We start from the raw sequence: 19,184 nt of genomic DNA, 5'->3' as shown, positions 1-19,184 counted from the left end.
ATTAAGTTGAAACGACAACTAATATAACATTGACAAACTATGTTCCAAGTGTCAAAAATTCTTGTCTGATGTAGTGGAATACCAGACCAACCAAAATGGTCCTTAAGCCAAATTCAAATGTTGATATTGGCTTCTATTTTGAGATCTGTTTCTTTTGAGAATATCTTGTAGTAACCTTGTCGAAATATAGATGACTCTGTCAAAACTTCACTAATCATGTAAAACAGATGAGAAACAATTGGTATCAAAATTCAAGGATCCTCTGACAAAAATATAGTTGCCAAATTTGTGGGTACTTTCTCAACAATAAGAGACTTTGATGATTAATATTTTTAATAGTATTTCCCATGAAGCAAAAATTAAAAAAAAAGTTGTAGTCTTACTGATTTGATACTAGATGCTAAATTTTTCTATCATCTGAGGAACTAATACTTTGTCTCATACTATGTTCATATTTTTAAGCATTTGAATCAGTTTATCACAAAACCCTAATTCATTTATCACTGAGTAAACTTGAAGTAAACCCTCTCTTAGTAAATTTTATACATGTTTTTTTTTTGTCAAATAGATCCCAAGCTATAAAATACAAAATATTATCTCTGAGCCCCTCCCTAACTAGCGTTGAATTACTCAAGGAGCCTTGTTAGGACTACTCTTATAAGTAGTATTAAATGACGAAATTAGTAAGATTCTCTAAAAGGTGTTAACATGTAGATGACCTGCTGATCCTTGAAGTATGGCATAAGACTATCAAAAATGGCTCTGTCAAAATCCTAACCATGTTTTGGATAAAACTAAGAATTTATACATGAAAACAAATCCCACCAAGTCAAATATAATGACATTAAACTTCTTAAAAGTCTTGAAATCCACTCCTGTTTTCTCAAACCCTTTCCCACCCAAAATACTAATGAAATATGTTAAACTCCTCAGTGTCACAAAATCTGATAATCTTGAGTAGGACACGCATATTTCAAGAATTCTTGACTTTCCAGACAAAGGATAGTCAAAACTAATTTTTTTTTTTTAAGTGGATTAAAATGGTAGGTTAACTTTGAATTGACCAAATGTTGGCAACACTTTCACTGTGAACAACAAAGAAATCTTGGCTGGACCTTTAAAGCTGAGAGGAAGTAGGCCATTCCAGATAGCATTTGTAGAGAGACCTATATCACACATTATATTATAGAGACCCAGGTCCTACAATTACACTCCATATAATTATCCAATTTCATCCCTACACTTGAGGCAATTTTTTCAGTTTTTTGCTTCTACTATCTGAATATGGTTTTATGCATTTACACATTAAAAAAAAAGTTGAAGAAACACAGAAATAAAGTAAAATGAATAGGCATGTGAAATGCACCAGGACACCCCCACAAGTATTCCTATGGTTTTATGCATTTACACGTTAAAAAAAAAGTTGAAGAAACACAGAAATAAAGTAAAATGAATAGGCATGTGAAATGCACCAGGACACCCCCACAAGTATTCCTCCAACTATTTCAACATGTATCAAATTGGGTTCCAATTTACATCAAAACAGGTAACTTTTTTGTTCTATTAAGTTTCTAGGTTAAAACATTCCAATTTCAAAGGAGGAGGAGTGAATATATGTGCTTCAAAATAACTCCCAAGGGGATAATTGGGTAAACATGGAGCAGTCCACATTTTGACCTACAAATAAAGTGAACACACCACTTTGATGCCTTTTTAAGCTCTTTCTGAATATAGCAATTGCTTTTGTCATAAATTCGATTTTAAGCCCTTTTGGGACCCTTGAAAATGGAAACTTCTTTCTCTGGTTTTTGGGTATAAAAAAAGGATAAAACCATTTTGTTAAAATTAAATAATCCACAAGCATTGATTTGTAAAAACTAAATTAGAAAAAAAAAATCATTCAAAGATACTTTTGCCATTTTTCTTCTGTCAGCTTTGATATTTTTCAGCATTTAGTCAAAAAGGCAGTCTTTAACTGGCCTAACAGAATAAGAAGAAAGCATGCCAGAACTGTTTTGAATTTTTTCATCCAACTTAATCATGGCAACTCAATCCTTAACTTTAGTAAAATTCATTTACAATCAAATAGTATATTTAAAAGCAATATTTTAACCCCTTTCTATACCAAATACCTATAGAAAAACAATTTATCATGGCTCTTTAAAAATTATCATTTTCTAGGCTTAAAATTGAATTTGTAACAATAGAAATTAACATATTCAGAAAGAGCATCAAGCAGTATGTTCACTTTATTTGTAGGTCATAAATGTAAACTGCTCTATATTTACTGATAATTGATGCTATAAGCTACATGCATTTCTTATACCTTTTATTAGCCTAGGTAAACTACTTTCCCAAAAAGTATTTCTAGGCTCAACTAGGATATACTTCTAGGCTCAAGCATTTTTGTTGCTCTATTTTTACAAGATTTTTGGGATCTTCCCAAAAATTTGAGGAAAATAGAAGTGCTGAACAGAATGCAAATGATGAGCCAGAAATAATGAAAGAGATACTGATAAGAGGTGATACTGAACCCTCAGCTGCCTTTCTTGGGAGACATCTGAGAGTTTATAAGTGGTGGAATGCTTGTCTTGTCTTAAAATCACTTTTCTATAAAAAGGTAGTACAGCAGCAGAGTACACCTGGCACTTTGACAATAAATCAAATCAGTCCAGTTTTTGTTACAAAAAAACTCACTGAGTGATAATTTATTGTGCACCCTGGCATTATGTGTCCCTAGACCCAGGCCTATTGATAAATCCTGGCCAGTCTAAACTAGACTTTTCCATAATTTAAGCACAAAAAAATTAGGAATAGTTTACTTTAGGTTCCTGGAAGTTATACTATACAAACTCAAATAAACTACATTCACAGATAGCAAAGAGCCTTGGTTTAAATCAAAGAACAGTCCACTACACAAGGAGACATTTAAAAAAACAATTTTTACTTCATAATATGCCAAATAACCTATGTTTTTCAGTAGGAGAAACTTCATCATCACTTTTTTCACTGTTGTATAATTTTTTTTAACAAAATTGTGAAAATAAACAGATTTGACTGCATTTATATGTTTTCAAATAATCTATATATGAAAGTTCAGCACCCTTACCGTCATCTACCAAAAGGATATTAATAGGCAAATTTTACTGATAAAAGAGTAGAATTTCAAATCCTCTGCTAGAAACCTCAACCACTAGTAGTCTTCCCTCTTTGTATAGTATGTAGTTATGTTTGTGTTTGTTGATTGTAATCTCTCGTTTTATTGCTGTTTATTTTCTCTTTTTGTTTTTTAACTTAATCTTTCACTAGGGCTACAAAACCTTCTTTGTTTTATTGATGGGTCAAAAATAAATTGACTGATTGATATTGATAAGTTATTTTCAGTTAGGTCAGATTAGCTAGATTACTCTTGGGTATTTGTTTTATGAAACAATTTTCAAAACATGGAGAATAGACAAAAATACTGTAAAATCTGATTGTAAATCTGGAATTACAATAAAAGAAATGAAGATAAAGGTTCTCCTCCTGGAAATATATTAACTAGGATCATTTTGTTTATTATGAAGTAAAAATTGTTTTCTTGAGATGGCTACTTATGTAGTTTACTGCTCATACATTTACACACAAGCCTCTCATAAGCTTGGGCTTAAACTCTGAATTTGTTCCTAAAGTTTTATTCTTCTCTCTCTACTACTTATTAAGCATATTATCGAAGCATAATAAGCATATGATATTAAAAGCATATTATCTAGAATTTTAAATTTCAAAGTGTTGTTTTACCTACATTAGGCCAAAATAAAACCTCCTTACAGACTTGAAAGTAGGAAACACCTTCTTTTACCCTAATTTGGGGGGTTGACCAGTCCCTTGAAGTTACACACATTTAGCAAAATATATTTTGAAGGAAAAAGGGCCCTAAGAATGAACCTAATTGTAGTACCACAACGTATTTTTTTACATACACTTCATTAACATGTTCAATCAATGCCCCTTCCATTATCACGTTTTTAGTTTTCAAATTTATTTCAAAATTAGAGGCACCTATATTAGGATATTTTTAGTAAACGTCGACAGCGCTATAACAACTATGCAAAAACATGCAAGCCTGCCAGCCAGGGCTTCCACTTCTCATGTTTTCCCATGAGATCTCATGTTTTCGGAAGATTTCAAATGCGAAAAAAATTCGTCTCATGTTCTCAAGTTTTTAGAGGTTTTCTCATGTTTTTCTCATGTTTTTAGAGATATTCAGGTTTTTTTTCTCATATTTTCCGTCATTCGATATAATCTCCCACTTTCTGTTGATTTGAGCTCTGTCCAATTTGACGTTTATGATATTTTGTAATTTTCTGGCAAACTGCAAAATATGTCTTCACTGCCCGTAGGGAATTTCATTGCCGCGAACCTTAATTAATGACTTTGTCGGCAGTCTAGTCAGATCAGGTTCACTGGATAATTTATGTACAATAAGGACGTTCTTTACCTTACGCGAAAGGATTTTTTTAGGGTAGGTACTAAGTTTACTGTAACTGGACATTTATAAATCCCTGCACTTGTGCAACCCAAGAAGTAGACCACTCACCACTCCTAGGGGGTAGGTGGGTTTTATACTTCTATTATCTGTTTCTTTACCAAAATAACATGTTTTAACTTGAAACCGGTTTTTAACCTGTTGCCAGTTCAAGAATTCTATATTACAAATTCGAATACACTATTTTTACGGATCTTGTAGATCCGTATTTATAGATCGGTATTTGCCAGACTAATAGCCTGGTCTATATCAAAATAACGATTTCGAGTGCCGGTCTTCACAATATAAGAGGATGGCTTTTAAGATGTGGGCCAAAGCCAGCCAGACCAAATCTGTTTTCAAAGGGGCAAATCTGTTTTCAAAGTGCCGATATGTTTAAATTTTATTTTACTGTGTTCAAAGTGTATTAAAAGTGTATTATTTTACTTTTCTAAGTGTGCTATTTTGTTCTGTTTTGGGGAGACCGGAAATCGTGAAAAACGGCTAGAATGGAGGGATCGATGCATCAAGAACCCGATCAAACTGACTTGTAAATAAAGCTTTACTCGGTCCGATAGTCGTGGGGGGAGTGGAGGAAGGGAGAATCCGGAATATTGAGGTATGCATGAATTTTGAACGGGTGAAGGGGGGTACAGCCCCCCCTCATCTTTTTCCAGAATTTTTCAAAATTCCGGAAACATGAAAGTTTTTCCCCCCCTTTTTCGGATTATTTTGATATAATTTCGGATCGGTTCATATTCCAGATGACAGGAAGAAGACGTCAAAGAATAATCTGGAAGCCCAGATTCCGGAAGTTCCGGGAGGTGAAGACCGGACTTAAGACTCTGAAACATATTTTCGATTCTACTTTGTTCTGTCTGTCTATTACTGACATTTTTACCGCCAATACAAGTTGTATTGATGGTATTATACAACTGGTATGTAAGACAAAAAAGCGGTTTAAAACCTCTTGATTTTTTCCCTGACTTAAAAAAAACCCTCCCGATAATCTCCTGAGCTTTTTGGAGCCGTCACTGATTTTCAGAAAAAAAAGTGGAAGCACTGCTCTGAAATCCCGGCTGACTAAAAGATTACCGCATAAGCGGGCTTAAGTTGGCAAATGGTGCGGCAACACTGGCAAGCAGGGTACACTGTTCAAAATTCAAGATTTTTATTTCAACTTCAGTACAACACTCACAATATAAAAAGGGTCAAGCCGAAGATGCAAGGTCAATTGACAAAAACTGTGCAGTTTCATCAACTACATTTGAAATCTGAAATCGTGCGAATTCTGCCGTCCCACTGGATTTGACGGTAAAAATTAATTCAGATATTATAATTGTAAGTAAATTCCTACAAATGAGATAAGATGTTACAAACAAATAAGGATAATCCTTGTATATAATGTTTAAAATAAAAAATAGCGACGAAGACCACACTGCCTTTCCATAACAAACGAACACAAAGTAAAAGCAATAGGAAAATGTTTTTGAAGACAGTGGAAATTAATTAAGTGAATTAATTAAGTTTTAGAAGTTGAAATTGAAAATCGAAAATAAACTACCGTTTTTAGATTTGCTAATTATTCGTGATACTGATAAACTGGATTTTACTATCTATCGAAAGCCAAAACAAAACAATAGATATCTTCATTTTAATTCAAATCACCCCCCACAAGTTAAAAGAGCAGTTGTAACCTCTCTCATTGATCGTGTCCTGAAAATTTGCTCCGATTCATATATAAATGCAAAAATAAATTTTATCAGATATATTCTTTGTGGTAATGGATACCCCATTCCTTTTGTCAATAATATAATTAGCCGTAGACAAAAAAGACATTCCCGTAAAATCGAAGATATGTCACAACGCGAGACTACTGATAAGCCCTCAAATATTATCTATCTTCCGTATCTTCCAAAAATCACAACAAAATATAATAAGACCTTCCAGACCAAAGAGCCTCTTATATTCAAACTCAAAATGGAAACGGAAGGGTTGCTTCGTACTGTCGCTTCTTCTTTCATGTTATTCAATCATATCAAGGGATCTGATATAATGTGTTTGGATGTAAGCACTGAAATTGGATACTTGCCAATTAAGGATATCTATATTGGCTTTGAGGCAGCTACAATTCTTCGAGAGTATGTAGAAGAAAGGAACCTCACATACGAGGACGCTAATGTCCAAATAGTTCTCAGAACAGCAAGGGATTTCTACCAGGAGTTTATTAATCAAATGCAGATTAGATTCGATTTTTCAGCACCTATATTTAAGCACCTGGTCATGCTTGAACCATGTAAGGCTGCAAACATGGAACCACCTACGCTACTACCGTTCTTCCACTTTTACAGCAGTCCAGACTGGGACAAGAAGAGAATAGAGAGTGAGTGGAAGAACATCAGTACACTAGAAATTCCGTTTAAGCTACTAGAAAGTCCTTTGCTTTTCTGGCGGAAAATTTTGTCAATGAAAACGCCTTGTGGGTCACTGAGATTTAAGAACCTTCAGAAGGTAGTGATGTATCTTCTTTCGCTTCCGTTTTCAAATGTTTCGGTGGAAAGCTGTTCAGCTCTCTAAAAAACATCAAGACAGACAATAGAAACTCTCTGTCATCTGAATCTTTAGGTGCATGTCTGCAATCTCAGAGTGGCTTCAAGAGGGTTGGACCATCATTGGTGGATAATCCTCATTTGCGGAAGAGACTTAAAATGGTAAAAGCCAGCGCAACTTCTGAAGAATGTAGAGGGATGCCTATTATGAAACCTTAGTCGGATGATTTATTTTTATTATCTTTGTTGGAAGTTGATATTAGCTGTGTTCCTTAGTAACGAGCGAACTAACTGATGATACTCTGTTTTTTTCCTATATATGTTTTTTTTTTCGCTGGTGACTTCTTTAACCCATTTTTGGGCTCAGTGGCTAGTTCTTCCTCATCATTGTAGACTCCCCAAAACTTGTTCGGGAGTCAGGTTCTAGTAAGAAGTAAGTGGGATGTGGTAAATAGATGGGACCAAGAATCTCCCTTGTAGGTGCAACACCAAACCAGCACCAAACCCCAGTGAGTAAAAACCAGACACTACTAGGAGCGCAGAATACGTGCCAATTAGTTGAAAGCTGAGTTTAAATAGAAATGAGTGCTATAGTGATCTGCTGCCAAATTTGGACTACTGAATTCAAAATATAAACAAAAGAAAATTCTCATGCGAAATCTCATGTTTTTCAAATTTCAACGTTCTCATGTTTTCTCATGTTTTTTGGCTATAATAATTATGTTTTTGACAATTTGGAAGTGGAAGCCCTGCTGCCAGCGGTCTTTCCCTAATGGGGAATTAGTATTAAATTAGAGGCATTTGCGTAGAGAGCTAACGAAAGATAAGGAAACACACGTTGAGAAAACAAATTTTACTTCGTAACATGAAGAATAATTATACTTAACATATTTTGTGTGCTGCCTTCATGTATTTTGTCCCCCCCCCCCCTAATATACAAATATATAGCCCAAATTATAAATTTCCTATCTTAATAAATAAAATCTTCAAAATATGCACAGTATTCATAGTAATAATATTTACATGAAGCCCCGCTATACTTTAACCCCCTTCCCTCCTGATGCGTAAATATATAGCCCAAATTATATATTTCTTACCTTTCTCATTTGTTTCAACTCATGCATATGTGACGAAACAAAACGGAAAAAATAAATTACGGGCGGCAGAATAGATTGAAAATGTGCAAGTTCGGTTATATATTTTCACATTGGTTGTGTTGGGGGTAAAGTATAGCGGGTTTGTATGCACAATGTGTTAACTATGATCATTCTGCATATTGTGCAGTAAGAATTGTTTTCTTGACATATTCGTTTCTCTCTAGTTAGTTTTTTTTTGGCAAATGCCAAATGAGACACCCGTAAGCAATATTTCCAATTATGCTTAATGGGAGCAAACCGAGGGTTGTCTTAAAAAAATCGTTAGATATTAAAAAAAGAAACAGTAAAATATTAATTAAGGTGCTTCACCAAGAAGCATGCTCACAGAAAAAAGTGTCAATAAGGCTAACTTTTAAAAAATGCAGGGAACGCAAGAATCTTTTGATATTTAATGAAGCTGAACATGAACAAATATGCTAAGTAATCTTCGGGGAACTAGCAACCCTCTCTTTTCTCACCCACCAGTAATTGGTGTACCTGACAATGTTCAAGGAGGAGTAACCCAGTTAAAAGTTTTTATGTCGATAAAATGACATAAGTAATAATGATGAATCCCAAGGTGTATCTTACAATAACTTATGATATTTACAAAAAAGCAGAATTTTGGCAATAATCTTTTACTTTCTTCTATACCTGTTCTATCAATAATCAAAGTAATGGCTTTAATCACTGGCACATACAAAAGAAAGAAATTCTAGTAATTGGCCTCAAAAGTGTCGTAGTTTCTATAGTCTTTGTCCAATGTCTATTATTCGTATAATTTGCTTGTTTTTCTATATTCTGTATCACTTCCAAACAACCCTCTACGCTATTTGTTTGCGTACATGCCTAGCTGTATTTTTATTCGTGTCAAAACAGTTTCAAGACTTGACTAGGAAACATGAGAAAAAATTGATTTAGCAAAGGATTTGTTGCTACAAAACTAAATGGACCACAAAATTACAGTAACATACTTGACAGATTGAGGAAAGCGAAGTTTCTTACAAAGAAAAACAACTTGCTTTACAAAGGTGTAGTTAGAATTAACGATATGTTGACCAATAAATATCGAAGTTGTAACTGAATTTCGCAAGAATATTACCAACAATAATAAAAAAACATAAAAGCTATCAGTAAGGATCAATCTTGTGTCATCCTAATAAAGGATCCATGAGAAAGCAATTAATTGGCTGCCTTCTTGTGGTGACTTACTGCTCTAATTCTAAATCATTCAGTAGTACTACTTCATGCAAATCAACACATACAAATCTCATAAGCCCAGTATGTGCCAAATTTGTTTTACCAACTTTCAGTTTATTATGGTTTCTATTTCTTTTATTTTGTTTCCGTTGTCTGTCGCTGAAATTCTGCTAAGAATTTCCCTTTGCTTTCAATAATTAGCTTTCTCGATCACTTATTTGCTTGAATTTACGCACCATACAAAATTACTAAAATTTACTAGCCAAAACAATTTTAAGAAAATAAAACGGGAAATATTGTCATTCACTTTTCGGTGGCAATCAAAGAAAAAATCAATCTTAAGCATGGTTACCAAATGTAATATGCTTGGTGTTTTTCCACGCTGCTTGCCTTTGACCAACACCGTGGAACTCATGTGTTAGAAAAAGGCATCTTTTCCTGAAAATGTTACATTTTGGGCAAAAAAGAAAACTTTTCGCCCACTCTATTAAAGTTCTATGTTGTTGGTTTATCAACTCGTCTAATCAAATTGTTTTGCAGCGGCAACGTCTAATTTGCCACCTTTCTATGGAACAGGATACGATCAGTTGAATGATGTAAGTGTGATCCTTATTGCATTTTTTTCTGTTTACTTTCATTTCAATTAGCATTTTTCTTATGAAAGTTTGGTTGTAGCTTCGACCTTTAGGGTTCAAAAAAGGGCACATTCGAACTGGATTTTCTGTAATTTATTTTCTTTTGTTTGGTTCTGAAAGTATCCTTTTTACGATGAATCAACGAAGTCCGGGCAATACTTTTATTAAGTGTAGTGGTAATATCTTCATCACTAAATCGGTGTTTCCATATGTATTATAGTCAAGCTTTAAAATTATTTTGATGTCAATAGAAAGTTCTAGACCTACGACCATGTATCTAAGCAAAATCATAACTTGGAGGGAGTTTTAATTTTAGGAGCGAGACTCGACTCCAAAAAGGATAAATCATATGAAAAATATTATATGTTAGCGGATGTCTTAACATTTTGGGGACTATTTTCATAAAAGTCCTCTTTACCTTCGTATTTCCCAACGATTAACAAACCATTTGCTTATATTGGCAAACCAACTGTAAAGAAGAGTAAGTACTTATTATTGAAATTCTAAATTTGTATATACGACGTCTGTGTTGTAAAGCAGAAAAAATATGTCACGGATAGTACCTTTTTGGAATCACGATAGCACCAAAAAAACTGTTTTTTTATGTACAAATAGACTCTATAATATTTAAACATATGCAGAATCCTTTTCTAATAAATGTTTTTAAGTTCTTCTGCATTTCTCATATAGGTATGCTACATTTCCTTTCACTATTATAACTTTTCTAACCTTTCATTCCTGATATAAAATCTCAATTAAATAAAAAAAAACTTCCTATCACTATCAAATACATGATCACTATCAAATAACAGGTACACGTTAGAATATCTAACTTCTTGACGTCTAAGAACAAAATCGTCATACTAACCGTAACATTTACATTTAAATTTTGGCACAAAACTAGTGTTGAGCGTTAGAACAAATTTCGAACAATCCCTGTGTCCCGGTCGTCATTTATATATCCCACCTGTGCCCCTGGCGTCCCCGTTGTAGTTGTGTCCCTGTGTCCCGGTCGTCATTTATTTTCCCTGTGTCCCAGTCGTGATTTGTGTCCGGTTGTCCCAGTCTGTAATTTCTCTTTGAGGTTCCCGGTCGTCATTTATATTCCCTGTGTCCCGGTCGTCATTTGTGTCCCGGTGTCCCGGTATATAATTTCATCAGTTGACAAACATGACGTCAGTCGACAAACAACTTCATGACGCATAGAGCTCAATCCTTAAAATGACGTCAGTTGACAAACATGACGTCAGTCGACACACAAACATGACGTCACTCGACAAACACACACACACACACAGACAACTTATTTTTATATATATAGATATAATACAATTATATAATTATATTATACTAGTTGTTGGGGTGGCACTTCGGGCCACCCCAACAACTAGTTGGTGGGGATGCTTCGCGCCCCCCAAGCCCCCCCGCGCGCGTAAGTCGTTACGCGCCACATTAGTTACGCGCCATTGTAGTTGTGTCCCTGTGTACCACCTATGAATATAGATGGATTTATATATGTGTTTTGAACTATGTAAAACTTGCGAATATACAACATTCTTGGCTTTCCCATTGTCTGTGCATATACAAAGCCTTATGTACTTATACAAAGCCTTGTGAGAACAGCCTCACCCTCAAAAGGCCCTGTCAAGATTGTGGCCCCTATTACGTTTTCCATTGTTTTTTTTTATGGCGAGTCGCGTGCCATTGCAAAGCTTTGGTGGGTTGATATTTCTTAACAGTATTATTGGTACGCCTATTTTTAGTTGTAGCACGTGTGGTGGAAACCCTGAAAGATCCACGGAATTTAAAAATTCAGATGGATAATTAACCGCCTCATTTGGTTCCAAAACTGTGTCGACTGACTTGTAAAGGACTGCCTGGTCTCGAATCTTGGTCAAAACAATATTGTTGATTTCGTGGACGTCTATATTTTTGGGTGCAAGAATCGCTCTTTCACTTAGCCATTTATTATTTTTATAATTGTTTAGAATATTTGGAAATACTTTTTCAATCAATTCATTTTTGGACGTCACTAAATTACAGAATTCAGCAGGTAGTTGTATACGTCCTGAAATTGAGTCTACTGGGAGCTTTCCGTTTCCAATTGCCAGCAATTGATCTGAAAATGTTTGACCAGAGTAATCGTTTTGCAATCGGACACGCATATTTGTAGTTAATTTTAATGTTTTTATGTGTGCCCATAAAATAGAATTTTTCAGGCAAGCATTCATTTCGTCTGCAGGGGTTCATCCAGGTATTATAGGTAATGTTTGCCTGAAATCTCCCGCAAGCAATATTAATGTGCTGCCAAAGGGTTTTGAATTCCCCCGTAAATCTTTCAAATATTGATCCAGAGCCTCGAGCGATTTTTTGTGTGCCATTGTGCACTCGTCACAAATAATAAGTTTGCATTGCTGCAATACTTTACCCATCCCAGATGATTTGGAAATATTGCACGTGGGAGTTTCTGTAGAATGCAAATTCAGAGGCAATATCAAAGCGGAATGAGCAGTTCTTCCACTAGGCAGCAACGTTGCGGCTATTCCGGACGACGCAATTGCCAACGCTATATCATTTTTTGATCGAATTGATGCCAGAATCAGTTTTATCACAAACGTTTTACCAGTACCTCCTGGCACATCCAAAAAGAAAATTTCTCCAACGTTGTTATCGACACAATGCATTATCGTATCATAAATGTCTTTTTGTTCCGACGTTAACTTGGAAATGTTATTTTGTACATACGACAATAGATCACTCGTGCTGTAACTTTGTTCACGATCCAATTCTACACATGTCGAAACAGCAGCGGTACGATTAGGTGAAGGCATTCTCAAATCTTGAAGAGGTTTGTTTGCCATACATACGCACAAATCTTCTATAATAACTCAAGTGTAATTATAAATTTCTGATGTAAAATCAAAAGTCATATCTGACGTCTCTAACCGTTTTCGATGGAGTATATCTTCGGACATTTTTGATTTATATTTTTGCCATAACTCTGTAGGAGCTGATGGAGAGCAAGTTGTTAGTATGATGCCAAACAATGCACGAATTTGACTTGGAGTTGACGTTTCGCACGCGTCATTGATGCAGTTATCCCAGTGTTGGTCATTCTCCAATAAATTCAGAGTTTGGCATGCTCTACGGTAAGTGTCATGTATAGCACCGTTTACAGTTCTCAAATACTCAAAGGACGTCGGACCGGGTACATTCATCAAAAGCAGGCGTAGAAAGAAGCATTCATGTTTATTGGGGTGAACAGTATAGAGTCTTCCTATCGTGGTATCTTTGAAGATGGTAGGTTGGCCGTCGACTGACTTACCCTGTTTTCGACGTTCAAATACTGTATTTTTAGTATTCCACGTGTAATACGAAGGCACTTCAGTATAAAGCAGTTTTTTTTGCAAAAGAATCATTTTTGCATAGCGAAAAGAAAGCAGTTAACTTTGTATCCGGTGGATTCAGGGCTCTTTGTTGCACGTTGGATTCCGAAAAATAAACACGTTGACCATTCTGTAAATGTACCGCTAAGTGAACAACAGCTGGACTACGTTCATGTATCGGAAATGAAAGAATTCGCCAAACAGCTTCATTACTGCTTATGTATCTTCCAGCCTGATATTGTACGATTTCGTCGATATCTTTGATTTCGGACTGCAAGCCAAAAACTGCCATGTCACTGCCTTTGTTGACGTATTTACATATGTATTTGATTGCCTTTACGGAGTTACAGTATTCAAAGTTTATGTGTGCATTAAATGTTTTTGATAATAATGGGGAATATGGAACAACCCACTGGTTATCTACTTCGATGGTGGTACCGTTACGCTTCTTTATTATTGCTGTTTTACCGCCATCTTCAGTAGATCTTCTTCTATATTGTTGGGTAACCATCATTGCCAGTAATTGTGTTGGATACTAAAAGTCGAGGATATTGCTTTGTGCACCTTCCTTTGGCCATGCATGGTGAATTTTCGTTCAGTGCACCGCAAGGTCCATGTATCATATTTTTTACAACAATATCATATAACCCCTTATCGACATTTTCATCAGGTATTTCAGCGGAAATCACATCATCAATTTCGTTAGAAGTAATTTTATAGTGTAGCCAGATTAGTATATGTGCGTGTGGCAAACCTCGTTTTTGCCATTCCACTGATTACATCCAGCATCGCACTGACCCAAACAAAGGTTTTGCAATTGGGAAACGATTGTCCTTTCAACGTTGGGAGAAATTTCGCAACGTGCATTCAATTCAGAATTTCTACCACTGATGAAGTACAATTGTAAAAATTTATGATTATCGCCTGAAAGTGGTAGAAGGGACCCTGCTCTATGATAAATTTGCCCTTTTACTTTGAAAGTAGGCATAAATTGATCTGGATTTTCGATTTGGGCACCAAACGACGTCATTTGGAAACATGAGTTATATTTTCTGATCTGTGATAAAAAAAAACGCTTAGATTCTGACGTAGTTCCAGTAAGCAAAGTCTTCAATGGCTCTGGTGGTGCAGCCAATAGAGGAAGTTTGACTTTTCCTGAGGCGCAACACATTCCCATTGTTTCACCATTGAATTTCAAGGCCTTGCAATAGGGACAAATTTTAGACATAGTCCCGATTTGAACACATCTACTCTAGCTATAATCATCCACTGGGCTGTACCTTAATGCCAGGCGATAATTTTCAGGTTGCTCTTGTGATTCCTCAGCACGCTTTCTTTTCTTACTTTCTCTATCAGCCGCAAGCCTGTTTTCTTGCTGTTCTTGTGATTCCAAGGCACGCATTCTTTTATCACTTTCTCTTTTAGCAGCAAGTCTGGTTTCTTGTTGCTCTTGTGATTCCTCGGCACGCTTTCTGTTCTTACTTTCTCTATCAGCCGCAAGCCTGTTTTCTTGCTGTTCTTGTGATTCCTCGGCACGCCTTCTTTTTTCACTTTCTCGTTTAGCAGCAAGTCTGGTTTTGCGTTGCTCTTGTGATTCCTCGGCACGCTTTCTTTTCTTACTTTCTCTATCACAGCAAGTTTTTTGGACGTCATCGTCATAATGACGACATGACGACCTGATGACATGACGTCACCATGACGACCTGATGACATGACGTCACTCGACACACAGACAACTTATTTATATATATATATAGATAAAATTATAAATTGTATGTAAAATTATATATAATTACATATAAAATTATAATAAAAATTGTAAGTACAAAAATCATAAAATGAAAACAATTTTGCCCCCTAGCTGTATTTTAGGTCTATTAGTTTCAGAAAAGGGGAGTTCTCTACGATGTTTATTTTGGTTGTTATACAGCTATCAAGATCTTTCCCGTCAATTAATTCTCGTCTTTATTGCAACACTGAATCAGGAACAGAGACAAGCTGAAACTTAGTGATTACTCTAAAAACTGATCTGAGCGATTGCACAGCCCAATTTAAATGCATCATATAGTCATGCATATCAAATATGATCAGGCTGTACAGCTGTTTGCAATTGAAAAAAATATAGGCTAGTTAGATTATGTCAAAATTAAGTGAGAAAGATGATGTTTTCAATTCAGAAGAACGAAAAGATGCTATTGATATATCAAAAGTCAACCAAAGGGATAAATACAATAAGATCGGATAGGCTAATTGGTCGTCTTAAAAATATCCTCCAGTAGATAAGTCAATTTGCTAATAATTTGAAGTGTTTAATCGTGAAGAGCTATAATATTAAATATATTAATATGTAGCTAAGATTTTTAACTGTTCAATGGGAAATATTTTTTTTTCAATTCCTATTTACAAATTCTTGCAATTTTGGGCTTAAAATCACTTATTCGCTTGTTATAATCAGTCGGTCAGTTTTATTACTTTTACCCAGGTTACCGCCGATTTATGCTTTTGCTGCAGTAACCATAAAATTTATATTTTCTAGAGTTATATAAGAATATATTTTCTTTCACTTATTATTCTGCTGATTTTTAATGCACGTTCTTTATTTTTGAACTCTCCGCCCGCTAAGTGGAACATTACAATGTAGCACCTGAAAAACACTGAGTAGTACCTCAAGAAAAATGTAAGAAAGATCACTCTGATAATTCGCTGGCTTCTGTGGCTTCCAATTTACCTAGATCCCGAGAACTTATTTGTCATTTTCTACATTGTCGTGAATATTTAATATTTGACAGGCCTTTTTAAACATATAAATTTCTTAAAAAGTTGTTCCTATTCCAGTGCTTGGGGACACCAGAGTTAGAAATTCATTTTTTTTTCCTTATGAAAAACGTTCTACAAATTGTCTACAACGCGACAGGAACCGTGTAACTACACAAACAAAGATAGATCAAGATATGTTGTCATAATTTTACTGTGAAGAAGTTAATTATGGAATCGATCTACTATTATGCTTGCGTCAGTTACTGAAAAATTAGGAACTGGTAGTAAAAGCAAGAGAAAAAACCCGTTTTTAAATTTTAGGTTGAGTAAATGTGGCACTGTAGATCTATTTTTTTTCTTGTTCTTATCAATGTTCACAAATACTTTCAACATAACGAGTTAATTTTATTAGAGGAAATAATACCACAAACAGTTAAAGACTTAAAGGTAAAATGAAACAAAATAAAGGACAATAACATTGAATTATTTATAAAAACTGAAGAAAAATAGTAGGTTAACGTGCGCATTTTTCACATTTCAAATGTTCTCCACTCTTTAGGAACTTATTCCCAGCTAAACTTGAGTTGCAAGTGTGACAGACGAAGCAGTCCTTATGCCAGTGCTTATCCTCAAACACAATTACATCACCTGAAAAAATTTATTTGTAATTCTTTTCAAAAATATTAACATTCAATAAATCAATTGGCTACCAAGTTGTCCTATAGTAATCAAACTCCTAACACCGAATGGTTTTACTAAGCTCCAAGTCGACTTCAAATGTCTAACTCCTTTAGCCTAAAGTATTGATTATGACTAATATATCGATAAGCTGAAAATCTTTTTTTTTCAGGCTGAAATTCAGATTGATGATGGATCCAGAAATGTTTGGCTATTTAAAGCAAAGGTAGCCCACAGCCAAGACGAGTGGGCTTTTCTAGCATTCACCTTAGGTAGGCTAAAGCATGTACAAAATCTGAAATTGGCAAAATATATTTCTTTTTTTATTTATCTCTGCCCATTCCATTCTCACTGGGGAAAAAACTATAGAGATTTTTAGTCTGAAAGGGGGTTTGTTTTGGCCTTTGTTTTCTTTAAATTATTTTTAACTTTTGCAGTCCACTAGTTGTAAAAATATTGGAACACATGAAGAATTGAATAAATAAAGTAAGCAGTAAAAAGCCCTCCATTATCAGTTGATAAATGAGGGCATTGACTTCAACAGGTAACCAAATTGATAACAGAGACATTGATAACGTAACACACAATTTACAGGGTAAATCCATTTGTTACCCCAAAATGCCCGAGTAAAAAAAAACGAAGAAAAGAATAAATGACTTTTCCCCATTTGAACTTTTATTTGTTCGAAGAAAAGAATTTTTGTTGAGTAAGTTTAGGAGGCTATTCATGGTTGTGAGTTTTAACTGATTAATTTAGTAGTAAGATATGGAGTAAAGGATAAACTTCCAAATTTGTTTTTTCTGATAGGTTGTGGTTCGGGACGTACATAGCCTAGATGAAGAGGGCATTTATTAATTAAAATAAAAGTTCTCCAACGGAAACCTGGTGAATGATATAAATTGGTGTAAAGGTGTACAATGGCGTAATGGTGTAAAGTAAAATGGTGAATTCTCCTTTACTTTGAAGTATTTGACGTCAACTCTGACGAATTATTGTTTCCCTTTCATCAATTTCTGCTTCCTGTTCTTCTGTCTAGCGTTAATCTTTATCCCTCCAGCCGCTAAAAGCCTGTAATTTTTCATGAATTTAGTGTTAAAATTTAACTTGATGTACTTTCTAAGAGTTTGGTATGCACAGTTGCTTGGGCTTGGACATTCAGAGTTTATCAAGAGGTTGTTCACACCATCTTGATGACTATGTGTAAAACATAGGCCCCAGGAGTAAAAAAAAAAGTTCGTCTATAGGATGTTACTGACCACTCGGTATATCTTCTGTCCAATTAATTTTGGATGAAAATATCCAATAACTGAGAAGACAACCATGCGAAACATATTAGCTGTCGAATCTAGCTCTCAAGGCGTCCTCCAACAAGGACGATTCAAGTCTTCTAGGCCAAGCGGTACATCAGACTTCGGTCATATTCTGAATTGTCAAGTATTGATGACACAAAAGCAGAGGCTGGGTGAAAAAGCTAATTGAAAGACCACTCAAAGATGACCTAGTGCCGTGTGAAGGCTTTAAATACTTAAATGGGTTAAGAAAATTAATGGAAAACCTACTAATACAGTAGAGATATATCTTGAGGCAGAGGCGCCATTTGGGCCAAATCTTGGGGAGGGCATGGGACATTTGACGGAACTTGAGACTTTTATTATGAATCTAACCTACTAATAGCAAATAGCGTAATTACCCCAAGTGTCGTCAGGTAATTACGCTCTTTGGCTAATAGGCGTGCAGTTAGTTCAAATCATTTGAACAGAATTGATTATGTTGGACATAGTGGATAATTATGGCCGGGAAAGGGCCCTTTGTGGCAGAAGTTTGGGCCCCCTGGAAAATCTGGGGTGGGCATTTGCCCACCCCTGACCCCCCCCCCCCAATGGCGCCTCTGTCTTGAGGATTATTTAGTACCCATTGGCAGGACTTGAAATTCAGCTCCTAGTGTAAGTAACTTAATTTTGCTTTCCTGCTACAACCCAGGAGAGGCAGACCGTCAATTTTCAACGTCATGGGGTCAAATCTTTGGCATTTATAGTTGTTCCTTTAAAAAAGTTTGAAACATGGTAAAATTACGTATTTACGTTCTTGTTTCTGTCCAAGACTGACCCAATCCAAAAAATATTTCCCCTTTTCTGGTAGATCTTAACGGTGAGGAAGGACCACAAATACTACGAATTGAAATAGGAACGAATGCTTAACATATTTTTAAGAAAATAACTTATTATTAACGATAACTAAGAACAATAACTTGTTCTTAAGAATGCTTAAGAACAAAAATAAAAACGCTGCAACAAGGAGTATTTGAAATGAATTTTTTGCTTCATTTGTATTTAGCA

The 19,184-nt window shown here is 35.2% G+C and overlaps 2 protein-coding genes and 1 long non-coding RNA gene across 4 annotated transcripts in view; 1 reads left to right on the top strand and 2 right to left on the bottom strand.

The window, feature by feature from the left end:
• LOC136034493 (ragulator complex protein LAMTOR5 homolog) overlaps positions 1-4,026 on the bottom strand; it is a 34,120-nt gene extending 30,094 nt beyond the window's left edge. The window contains exon 1 of the mRNA XM_065715709.1: positions 3,963-4,026. Within this exon, the coding sequence (XP_065571781.1) occupies positions 3,963-3,997 (35 nt within the window). The 5' untranslated portion in view covers positions 3,998-4,026. The remainder of the gene's footprint in view (positions 1-3,962) is intronic.
• Positions 1-19,184, top strand: part of LOC136034495 (uncharacterized) — a 71,593-nt gene that overhangs the window by 44,438 nt on the left and 7,971 nt on the right. The window contains exons 2-3 of the long non-coding RNA XR_010619191.1: positions 9,933-9,988; positions 17,021-17,120. This is a non-coding gene — a long non-coding RNA (uncharacterized LOC136034495). The remainder of the gene's footprint in view (positions 1-9,932; positions 9,989-17,020; positions 17,121-19,184) is intronic.
• Positions 16,555-19,184, bottom strand: part of LOC136034492 (four and a half LIM domains protein 5-like) — a 48,527-nt gene continuing 45,897 nt past the window's right edge. For both annotated transcript variants that reach the window (XM_065715708.1, XM_065715707.1), the window contains exon 5: positions 16,555-16,818. In XM_065715708.1, the coding sequence (XP_065571780.1) occupies positions 16,685-16,818 (134 nt within the window). In that variant the 3' untranslated portion in view covers positions 16,555-16,684. The remainder of the gene's footprint in view (positions 16,819-19,184) is intronic.

This window comes from Artemia franciscana, chromosome 13 (assembly GCF_032884065.1).
Source record: "Artemia franciscana chromosome 13, ASM3288406v1, whole genome shotgun sequence".
In the NCBI taxonomy this organism is placed as follows: Eukaryota; Metazoa; Arthropoda; class Branchiopoda; order Anostraca; family Artemiidae; genus Artemia; species Artemia franciscana.
Note: the sequence above shows the minus strand (reverse complement) of the source record. Positions and strands in the feature narration are given on the sequence as shown.